Genomic DNA, 12,134 nt, shown 5'->3' on the forward strand with positions numbered 1-12,134 from the left:
ATTATTATATATATATAATAATATATATATATAATTCTGTTAGGACATTTACAGTAATCTATGATAATACATAAACTCCTAGTAGCTAAAAAGAACTAAAAATATTATAGTTCCCTCTTAAATCAGTGGAGTCAAATAATAATTAATTATTCTGGATGTATTTTCCTTATTGAATTACACTACTTCAATAGTTGCTTAAATGTATTACCCCACTTTAATGCACAGCCGTGATCTGATATCAAACCCAGATTCCTTACACACTATCATTTCTTTGTGCTGGTGCCAATCCCTTCAGAACAGTAGGATTACGAAGTTAGGGTGTTTTCCATTTTAAGGTTTAGTATTAAATGTGACTTTTTCCATCCTCTGTCATTTCACCCCCACTTTCATCATCTTCATCATCCTCATTCAACTCGCACCCTCTGTGAAGTCGCTGGCGACCGCAGTGCGCATGTCTGCTGCCTCCCGAACTGTTCCTGTTGCTCGGTGACGTCGGAGGAGGGGCGGGGCCCGCGCGCGCAGCCCCGCCCTCGCGCAACAGTGCGCAATTTAAATGGTTGGGCTTTAAAATTGACTGGGGTCATTTGGACTGTTTGCTTTTGGAGTGCCTTATCTACTACGTCTTTTCTAACCCCAACTTTCCAAGTCTAAAGCCTTTCTGTTTACAAGTTTCTTCACGTGATGTGAGTATATCGTTTATAAAAGAGTAATACTGAAGTGCACCTGTCAAGTTGGATCTCTCTCTCCCTCACTTTGTCAAGTTGAAGTGCGCTTGTTTATCCTCTTTGTGTTTAAGAGATACAACGTAAATCAATATCTTGCCAGCAAAACTGTATTAATAAGTCAAATCCAAGACGTTCAGAAAAATCCTTTAACCTGATACTGATAATATTATTAATCTAAACTCATTGGCTTCCACTTTTTAAATGTGTCCATATTTTAAAGTGTATCCTCTGACAAATTTGAAGGTTTCGGGTAAACAATGCATTATGTGTTTTGTGTCTTAACTAATGATACATTTCACGTGTGTACTGGTAAACTTATTAAAGTTAAACCGGTAAAGTTATTATTGTATGTGAATACATAATGTTGAGCAGAAATTAAAGGTCTGTTTAAGATTGTGGTTTACACATTAAAATATGCAGAAGTATAGTAAGGAATAAAGGGGAAGTTAAGCCATTATCTACTTAGTAAAAGTGTGTCTGTAATAGTGGCCTCTTCCAAACATGGTTGATTTAAGATGCATGCCTTTCAAGAATGTCTGTGGTTTAATATGAGATGCTGGCTGATGATAAAAGTGACTGATGACAAGTTCCAAATTAAAGGCCTGAACCCATTTTAGTGCAATCCCTTCTCTTAATCATGCAAATGAAGGGTAGTTTATTTGTAGTATTAATAGTGTCAGCGGCTGTGCTATTTGTATTTTCTAATTGTGTATGCAAGAAAAAATAGTATAGCTATGTAGATACACTAACACTGAATGTTATTACTGCTCCACTGTAATTATTTTCAATACAGAAATATTCGGTATTAAAAAATATTTTCACTCTCGTAGCCAGTTTTTTGTATTTGAGAATTGTGATCAACGCCAATAACTTTGAACTGATTGTTTACAAAGATAGGATTAATCGTTGCTGTGGTAGTGATGTCATTCTAGTGTGTTTTTGGCTTAAAATATTGTATTTATACTGCTTTTCTTACAGCTGTGAACATTGATAATAACGGAGTGTGGGTAGTTTTGTCTCGTGGTAGGTAGCCTTGTGATGAAAGCGTGTCTTTGCCATCCTTTAGAGTTTCAATTAGTCTGTATTAACCTGTCAGCCCTTTTGCAGATGGCTGTCTTCAAGATACTCTGACTGAGCATAAACCGTGTTGCCACAACAGACAATGGGAGAAGAGGCTTGACAGAGATATTAAGTCAAATTATAAGTCAAGTTAAAGGCGATGAGATGGACCAGCTTGATTGGCTGAACATTCTTAAACATGTGGGCCGTGTCAGGAAAACACCTTTTATCTGCAGAAGTAGCTTATCATCAAAGCTGCTCGGCTCATAGGATTTCTCTAAATTCCTTGCTGCTTTCACAAGTAGAAAAAGCACCTGTTCTAGTTCTGAGGTACTGTTTTGTGCATTTGTAATGGAGGAGATATTTGTTTGCTTGTTTGTTTTTAACCTTTGGTACATTACAAACTTTGGGTAAATAAGTCCGTTTTGGGTTTATTGCTTTTTTCCAAGTCACAGTACGCACCAGTCTAACTGTACAAAGAGATTCAAAGTCACAGTCTTAAGACAAGAGGGATTTATTGTCTCTAATCCAGGAAGTTTATTCTGTAGAGTTCACAGGCCAATCTAATTTGACCCATCACAAATTGTTTTTAGAATTTTATTACACTCAGTGGGCCAAATGTTAGATAACATAGTAATATTTAGGGGAGTGATAAATTGAAGGATAAACCATCCCAAAGTGCCCTTGTTGCTTTAACTTTACAGTGAGGATAAAACACTTTTCCTCTGTAGGTATTTTTTTCATATGGGGTTTATCCAGGACGACAGCTAAGTTAAGGTTTTTCTTTCATAAGTTACTTGTGTGTCTTTGACATATTTGCTACCAAGTCTGTGTTTTTAATTAGACTAGTATCGTATAGCATATACAATTCCTGCACTTATTCTGTTTTACATTTTCCACTACCTCCCATTGCAGACACCACTCCCAGACGTGGCTAAGAGCCAGACACTTGTTCATAAAGGAACCTGACTGTTACATTTAAAATTAATGCTACCAAGGACCCATGCAATGCGTGATTGTTTGAGGAAAAAAAAAGAAAAGAAAAAAAAAACAGGCCCCTTCATCCTCTCTGCCTCGGTGTTATCATTTAGCTGTAAACGAACAAGCCAGCAAGAGGCATACTATTCCCTATAAGGACTTTGTTTGGGAGTTCACTTGCCTTGCTGTTTAGCTCCATAGAAAAGAACCCTGCTCCAGAGAACGGGCCCTTATATGGTCATCACAGCACGAGACTGAAGCATCCAGTGGGAGACACAGAGGGGAATAGTGGGATAGAGGAGGAAAGACATTGGGGAGAAAAACATTGGTGTTTCAATTAAGCAATGATTCAGTGATTGAGTATGAGTAAAAGCCACTGAGTATTAATTCTTTTGGGTTATTTCAGATAAACCTGTTGTCAAAATGTTGTGGAGGTAATTAAAATCAATTCCCCAGCCCCAATCTTCCTATCTACAGTAGGGAAGGGAAATGTCTGTATGATTCCCATGTGGCTTGTGTGAAAGTGTAGGGTCGAGAGGGGGTGGAGGGCTGTGAGAACGCTGAAAGAATCAAGTTAACTCTTTGAGCTACGATGACAAGCAAGTGGCAACTTTACTGACATGTCTCCTACATCCAGAGAGTGTTTGGTTAATGCAGGTTTTAGCTAACTCTGTGCACAATGTTTAATGTTCTCTCTTTTCCAGCATCAATTGACTATACAATCATCCACCTATAAAGTCCACTACACACCAACTTATTACAGTCATTATCTGCATGTGGAATATGATCGTAATATTACAGTAATACCTCTGTATCTGCCTCTGTTCTTGCCGTTTTCTTTTTGGTTTCTCCTTTACTTACCATCCATCCATCCATCCATTAGTGCTGGGCGGTATACCGGTTCATACCGAATACCGGTGTTTATTTTTCTTATGATATGAATTTTTCATATACCGTAATACCGGTGAGTATGTACAGTAGCTACACAACGTTGGGAACGTAGCGCCGCTGGACACCGTTTGTGAGGGGACTGTTTAGCAGTAGTGATGCACCGATTGTTCGGTAACCGAAATTGTTCCGCCAAAAATGGCAAAAAAACACTTTCGGTGTTCGGTGGAATAAGTGGGAAAAAAACGAATAATTAATAACGGCGTTGTAAAATAAGGAAATAGACTGGCCGCTCCCGTACCGGTTGCACCACAAACATAAATCGTTGGCCAACCAAAAACTAACCCCATAAGAATTTTACCAACATTCACCAGGAGGTGGAACCAAAACAACATAATGCTGGGAAATTAAAAAATGTTCAGTTTTTTATGTTCAATAAATATTTTCTACCTTGTAAAAGATTTTTTTCTTTGAAAAGCATGCCTAAATCAAATTTATTTGATTTGATTTGACAGTAAAATAGGCCATTCTAAGCCAATTTACTGCAGCATTTCCTTTCCAAATCATTAGAAAATGTGGTTAACACACAGTTGTGCATGAAAAAAAAATACCCTGATATACCGTGAAACCGATATCATTTTGAAAAATACTGTGATATAAATTTTTGGTCATACCGCTCAGCACTACCATCCATCCATCTTAACATTATACTAATGTTTTCTCTTTGGCAGCTGGCCTTACCCCGTAAGCCAATATGTCCAAGAAGGCCCCAAGTGAGGATGAGAAGTTCCTCTTTGTTGACAAAGACACCTTCAACAGCCCGATGGCTCAGGCTGACTGGGCAGCCAAGAAGCTGGTGTGGGTCCCAACCGAGAAGAGTGGCTTTGAGGCAGCTAGTATCAAGGAGGAGCACGGGGACGAGGTGCTGGTGGAGCTGGCTGATAATGGCAAGAAAATGAAAGTCAACAAGGATGACATCCAGAAGATGAACCCACCCAAGTTCAGCAAAGTGGAGGATATGGCTGAGCTTACCTGCCTAAACGAGGCCTCTGTGTTGCATAATCTCCGCGAGAGGTACTACTCTGGGCTGATTTACGTAAGTATTTCTTGCTGAGTGGAATAACTTCAAGTCATTTTGTTTTTCGGAACTGAAATGTTTGCCATTGCTTCCCTCCGATGGCAGAAGTATAAGTTTGTTTGTTTTTTCTTTCTTCTCTTTTTTTTTTTTTTTGTTTTGTTTGCAGACATACTCCGGCCTGTTCTGTGTGGTGGTGAACCCCTATAAATTTCTGCCCATCTACTCAGGGAAGATCATTGATATGTACAAAGGAAAGAAGCGACATGAAGTCCCCCCTCATATCTACTCAATAACTGATAATGCCTACAGAAACATGATGCAAGGTAATTTTTTTGTTTGTATGATCCACTTTCTCTTGTTATCAGTTAGTCAAACTCTGTAGACTGTAGAGACAGATGTTATGCAGAAACTTGTGTTTCAGGCCAATTTTGCTCTACAACGGCCTTATTATCTGACTTGTCTGGAGTAATAAGACTAAAATAGCTTTCATCCTTCACTGCATAAGAATTGTTATATTAAATGCATTTATGATAACCTACTGGATTCAAAGGGATAAATATAAACTATAAATTATCTGGTCTTGTCTAGTTGGTGCCATATTTTCAGAGAGAGCTTGTGATCTATGTTCAGACCAAAAGCAGCCTTTTAAGCTCTATCACTGGAGACTGAATGCATCATAAGTTGACTTTATGTTTGGAAAATAGTAAAAGTCTCTAAAAGTAAGTGTCCCGTAGAGGTGATGATAATAGCCTTGGCAGAGACATGATTAGCGACTCTGGACTCAAACTGCCGTGCTGTCATTTCAAATCAGCTTTTTTCCCACGGACTGAATTTCTTGTGTTTCTGGGGGTCGAGCACACTGATCCATCTTGACATGAGGTTTTTCTCTCAGTGGAGTATACATTTAAAGTGAGATGTGGATGAGTAGTGGGTGGAGGGCAGAAAAGCATTTCCTCTTCCAGGAATCCCCCTCTGCTCATTAGGATTCCTTTTTATTTAGTTACATAAGTAAAAAATACTTTTTTTCTTGTGATGATAGGATAGATGTCCCTTTTAAAAGAAAAGATAAGCAATGCGAGGGCCAAAGAACATAACCTCCTATCTGCAAAATTGTCTGACTGGTGTTTTTCACTTTAGATGACATCACAAGGTGGGCTGCACCTAATCAGCCTGTCTGTACGTTATTTCCACCCATATAGGTATCCTTAAAACAAAATAGCATTCTATACAGTTTTTTGTGTTTTCCCAAAAAAGTGAAATTTTCAGATAGGAGGTTATGTTCTTCGGCCCTCGAATGGCAGTTTAAACCTCCCCTGATGTAAAAAAAAACCTTAAGCCAAACAGTGGCAAGGAAAAACTCCCCTTTAGGAGGGAAGAAACCTGGATCAGGACCTGGATCATGAGGGGGGGACCCTCCTGCCGGAGGCCAGCTGGACAGAGCAGGAAAAGAGAAAACAGACAGAATGAAGAACAGAGAAAGGAGGGACACAGACACACTACAGGGATGACTATATAAGCAGATGTAGACAGCAGACATTGAGGTGGTCAGAGGGGGGGACTGCAGGTCAGGATGTCAGTAGGTATCCATCAGACATCCACACAGACAGGTGGAAGCAGCAGTGGGATGATCAGAGGGGGGACTGCAGGTCAGCATGCATCTCCTGAAGCTCTGGCCTGCAAACAAGTGATGCAAGATTTGTTTTTGTGATTTTGATGCCAACACAAACAAATCCCTACGTTTTTATAAAATATTAGACTTTTTTTTTTCCTTTTAAAACTTTTACTGATAAAACATCTATTACATAGTTTGACATCAGACCTGGTTGTTTAGGTACACTGAAATCTTGACTGGAGCTGAAATGTTGTGTGACAATAAAACTAAATCAATTAATTGAGCTGACACAATAGTACAACACTGACAATATGAATAGCCTATCAGGTCTTTAATTGTGCAGCTTTATAATTCCTTTCTTTCAACAAATGCAGCCCCAGTTGCAAAAAATCTTCATGTTGGAGCATTTTAACCTCCATCAGACCAGTACACAGGAAATAACTGTTTACCAGCACAGCTTCAGTGTTTATATATGGTGTTACAAGTAAACAAGAAGAAGAGGGAAGATCGACTGGTGTTTGTGCATGTTTTTGGATAACACAGCTTCAGCTCATTCCCGAAGAATTATTATACTTTCTAGCTAAATCCAAAATTACTCTACAGTACATTCTTAAGGAAATGTAACTTAGTTTGGATTTAGTACATTTGATTCAGACTGATATTTGATTGGCATTGGCAAACATGTGAGATAAGATGAAGCTGCCTATTTCAGTTTTTTGGAATAACCTTGTAACTTTTGCACTTTAAAATATTCAAAAAAATTGCTTTGAAAAGGGCTCCTAAAATGTCATACTGAATAAGACAGTTTATGTTATTCTAAACCATAGATGTGCTTCAAGGCTTCTTGGTGTTAACTTTATTTTCACTCTGGACATAAGTGCAGGAAGAAGGGAGTGTCTCATATTGAATGAAATATCTATGACCGCTGCAAGGGTCAAACTTGTTTTTCCTCAATAAACATCATTCATATATTTTTGATTAACTAAATGTATTGCATGCCAGAGCTTTAAAGCTTCAGCCACGTATACATATCTTAGAGGTTTACAGCTGCAAATCTGCAAACTCAACAAACCCTCTGGTGGCATAAAGTTGATACTGTTGATACGTAAGGTGGGGTTCCCGTGAAGTTGGAACTAATGATGCACTGATGCTCCACAGTGAGTGCTCCGGTATGAACAATTCACATGATAGAGTGGAAGTGGTGCATAACAGCAGCAAATCCAGATAACCCTCTAAAGCTTTGAAACGTTCAGCCTTAAACTTGGCCAAGGTCCCAGTCATAAGGAATTGTGCTTGACTCTTTGATGTACAGGAGATAAAAAAAGTGAAAATATTTAGTTTGTTGTCCCCCTGCTGAAGATGACTGATGTGCTATTCTGCTGCACCTCTAGTGTATTTAGAGGTGCAGTTCTCTTTAAGTACACATTACTAGGATGTGTTGTTTTTGGATAGCTTACAAAAACTACAAAAGAAAAGAAAACTGGCTATTTCATTTTCCCTCTCCTTCTGCCTTAATTAGGAAGTGGAGAGAGAGTGGAGAAAGCACATGTATGCTAGTTTACAGGTCAGCCAAAGCTTTTTACTTTTTATGCAGGTCTTGGATGTGAGGATCTTTTTAGGAAAGCTGTGTTCTTTACTCAGCATCCTGGCAATATATGAACAAATATGTTCTTCCTGTACAGGAATGAAGAGTTGTTTGAGTAAACTCTGTGTTGTGGTCAAGTGTGTCATGCTCTCTCAGAGGCTGTATCATGGGATGTTTGATTTATTTTACAAACAATTGTCAGCGCAGTGTGGCACAGACTACAGATACAGTTTAGCCATAAATGGACTTAGTGCAATCTCCCAAGAGTATTTTTAGAGGCAGTTAGTGACCCATTTCTCAGCACAGAGTTGATTTTGTAAGGTTAAAAATCAAAGTCTTTGTGGTGGTTGTTTATTTCCCTAGGCATGGAGGAGCCTTCATAAATTACACAACCCACTCCCAGCTGGTGTTTTAAACCCCAGAGGAGATTAATCTGTATTCCTGAAGAAAGTAGTGTGCTGAGCATTTTGGTTATTATACATTCCTTGGGTTTATCATTGTATTTGGATGGGTTAATACTGCTAATTAACTTCTGTTACTAGTGCATGTTTGCAAAATCAAATAACTCTAAGAATTACCAAGAGCTGTCACTTTCTTTATTTCTGCAGATCGTGAGGACCAGTCCATTCTTTGCACGTAAGTGAAAACCCATCACCTCTAAACTCTCTTGTGTTATATGACCTCTAATCTTGTTTTTTTTTTTTTTTTTTAACATTTCACATGAATGCAAAATGGAGCGCAGCATCGGTTTGTGTGAAAACACAGTCACTTTAATGCAACAAATCAAAATCAAATGTTCCTTTCAGCAAATCCTTTTACCTCTCAGAGAATGTTTCACTGTGAGTTATGCCAGTTCAAACTGGGTGTGTATTCGTGCTTTTGCAGCACTCCCAGAGGGCCATGGCCTCACTCATCTCTCAGAGCTACAATCAGGAAGTTTTTCCTGGACCCTGATGGAAGAACAAGATTAACTCTTGGACTGTTTTGACTCCATTTTGTTTGTTTATTTGATCTAAACTAGTTATTGAGAATTTGACTGTGTTGTTAGATGCCCAGGGACCAGGGGCGGATCTACAGGGGGGCAAAGGGGAGCAGCTGCCCCCCTATTGCCCCCCTAATTTTATTGCTACTCTGACTACTCAGCTTCTAAAATACTTAGTTAGCCTGGGTGAAGTCTGGGTTTCAGCTTCAAGTGCATAATTCCCTGTAACACACCATTTGAACACATCAATATTATAAGTTATTTTATCAAAAAAGGAAGGAGCGACCAGGAGAAGCAAGCAGAAGAAGAATGGAGGAGAATTCAGGAGGTTCAGTTGTGGGAGGGGCACTGAGGGATGAACAGAGCAGCAGCAAAAGGGAGGAAAAAGACAGTAGTGTGAGAGATAGACGAGAAGGTATCAGGTTCAGAAAAAGGGACAAATACTGAAGAGGAAAGCGATGACGATGAGGAGGAAAAAGATGGCAGGGAGTCAGGGGAACAACCCTCAGTTTCAGCTGAACCAATTGATATGTTGCTACACTGGAATTTTGAATTGATAAGAAAAACATAAGACTCAATAAGATAATGTGCTCTAAGAAAAATCCTCTGTTTTAAGGTTAGATGTGTAAAGCTTTGCAATTCATCTTATTTAATCTCTTATTGCCATTAACCACATCCTGTAGTAGAGAAACAGTGTCAGCTGCATTTGGTCATTTTATTTGTCACTATGTCTTTTTTTCATGATTTTTTTCAGGGATATCAAAATGCCAAGGGGATGTAAGGAAGAGTATCAGGGCCACTGAAGAAAAAAAACATACAATTCTGAGATTAAAGTCAGAATCTAGATTTTTTTTTTCCCAGAATTGTATTGCTATTCTTTAGTGGGCCTGATTCTCTCCCGTAGGGGTGCACCAGTGCAACCTCATCTAAAGGCGTTCGCCAAAACCCTCCAAGGAGCAGCAAAGAGAAGTTTACATAGATGTTAGAATTTCCTCATAAAGCGCTGATGTTGTCCCACGCCAGCCTGTCTGGACCTTCTGCCAGCCCCCTGGACCCCCCTCCCATGTAAAATAGTCTAGATCCGCCACTGCCAAGGACAACCAAGTCCTTTTTGTTAGCAGTGATGGCTATAGGATGATCTTTAGAATGACCTGAACTTGGCTTTCAATTTCGGAATATATATATACAGTATGTATAGTCGTGCCTTGTGTGCTTCACTAGCCAAAAAAGTTTTATGACTTTGTTAAAGTAGTACCTTGGTTTTTGGTACCAATGACAATTAGTTTCTTCTTAATGAATACATTTTTACTCACCCACTACCGATTAACATCCACTCAGAAACATACATTTTACATTATTTCCTTGATAGTCCATGACAGCAGTGTTGCTTCTCAGTATGGTTTCAGCAAATGCACATTTTTTTTAAAGAAGGATCTCCCTCTTTCTACTCTTAATTTGCTAAAACCAGGATGCAGCAAATTCTTCCACATCAAGCCATTTCCTCAGCTATTAAGTTTTCTTATCAGTACAGGATTGAAAAACAGCCTGTCCCTGCAGTTGAATGGGTTAACAGACATTAACAGCAGTTTTAAGCATGAAGCTTTAGGCGCTAATGAGTAACATTTATACAAAGCATTCTTTACAAGTTAAAACTGATAAACTAAAAGACAAACTCTAGTTCTTGTCAAACATCCGATCTATGCAGCTGTTTGAGTTTTTGAGTCCCAGCAGGCCGCTGGAGCCAGAAGTGATAGAAATGTTTCTTTTGTTATACATTAAAACAGAGTAATGACATTTTGCACTTATATGTGAAAATACATGTATTTTTTCATACATGTACTTTAAGTCTTGTTTTGACAAAAACATGAAGATAATTTCTTTGGCTTTTAGGGGAAACCTTAATTTCTTTAATTTTGGAGATTTCCTGCTTGACTTTCTAAGAATGTGTGTGTACCGGTATACATCAAAATAGGTCAAATTCACTAGAAATACATAGCAGTGAAGACGTCACCATCCTTGACAACAGGAGATCACATAATGAAGAGAAGAGAGGTTAACTTCCTTAAAGTCCTGTGTGTATGGAGAAGAGATATAGTCTATAAACAGTTGTTTATATGACAGTTCTTGATAAATAAGTTTCACTGATAAGAGGAAAATACATGCAAAAATATTTTAACAAGTTTTCCAAAATAAAAAATTAATTAACAGTTTTTCTAAGTTTTGAGAAGCTTGTAGCAAAAAAGTTATCAGTTTATTCTTTAAACTATTCCCACTTCTTTATCTAAGTCATATGTTATAAAATGCAATCAGGACAACAAGAATGCTGAGAAAATATTTTTTGCAAAATATAGTATTTTAGATTGGCCAAAATAACTATTTGATTAAAGAGTAAATTAGTTAATAAAAGCAATGTTTGCATGTTTTTATTACAGCAGTATCTACCCAGTTTGCATGCCTGTGAGAATCTTCTGGTTACTAAAAGAGACTGTATTCCTCAATTTCCTCCACACAGTCTGCTTCCTACAGTCTGCTAAATCCATTCTTGAGATGTTGACATTTTGTCTCAACAAGGTCACCAGTTTCCTCTTTTAAGTTAATTCAGTGCATGTGTGTTTGGAAAAGAAGTGGACCATTCGAAGGGGCATTAAAGCTGCATGAGGCTGCTGGAAATTATTAATTTGCATCTTTTTCTTTCCTGTGGAGGTGTCAAAGTGACTTCAATGAGAGGTCGTTTAGATGTAAATAGCCATATTTATTGATGCGCATCAGATTGAGCTATCAGAGAACTGGATTATTTTTGTAGAATGTGGTCCTAAACTATGGCAGGAAAATGGAAAGTATCCACCTCGTCTGGACAAAGGCGGTGGTAGAGCAGAGTTAGGAGGTAGCTGACAGAGTTTTGTTGAGCGATACAGGACAAGCAGGATGTGGAGAAGATGGGGAGGAGGGGTGTTGAGTTTACAGTGTGGGAAAGTGGAAGTGACTAATAGAACAGAGCCGCAGGAATAGAAAACTGGAAGCTGATGCACAGTAACCAATCGTTCTTTTTTGTAATTCATTATTCTTTTTATTCAATATGCAGCCAGTATGTAATGTATGTGAGGAAAGGAATGCTTTTATTTTTACACTTCACCCTTTTCTTCATAACTTCTTTATAACTGATTTGTACCCCTTTAACTATCAAGACCTATTGCCACTGCTTTACTTATTTTTGCAGTATTAATTAG

The 12,134-nt window shown here is 38.4% G+C and overlaps 1 protein-coding gene across 3 annotated transcripts in view; it reads left to right on the top strand.

Moving 5' to 3' along the window:
* The first annotated feature begins 562 nt into the window (after positions 1–562).
* Positions 563–12,134, top strand: part of myh11a (myosin, heavy chain 11a, smooth muscle) — a 34,960-nt gene continuing 23,388 nt past the window's right edge. For all 3 annotated transcript variants that reach the window (XM_061722850.1, XM_061722851.1, XM_061722852.1), the window contains exons 1-4: positions 563–683; positions 4,382–4,746; positions 4,895–5,051; positions 8,534–8,561. In XM_061722850.1, the coding sequence (XP_061578834.1) occupies positions 4,405–4,746; positions 4,895–5,051; positions 8,534–8,561 (527 nt within the window). In that variant the 5' untranslated portion in view covers positions 563–683; positions 4,382–4,404. The remainder of the gene's footprint in view (positions 684–4,381; positions 4,747–4,894; positions 5,052–8,533; positions 8,562–12,134) is intronic.

Source organism: Cololabis saira, chromosome 1, assembly GCF_033807715.1.
Source record: "Cololabis saira isolate AMF1-May2022 chromosome 1, fColSai1.1, whole genome shotgun sequence".
NCBI lineage: Eukaryota > Metazoa > Chordata > Actinopteri > Beloniformes > Belonidae > Cololabis > Cololabis saira.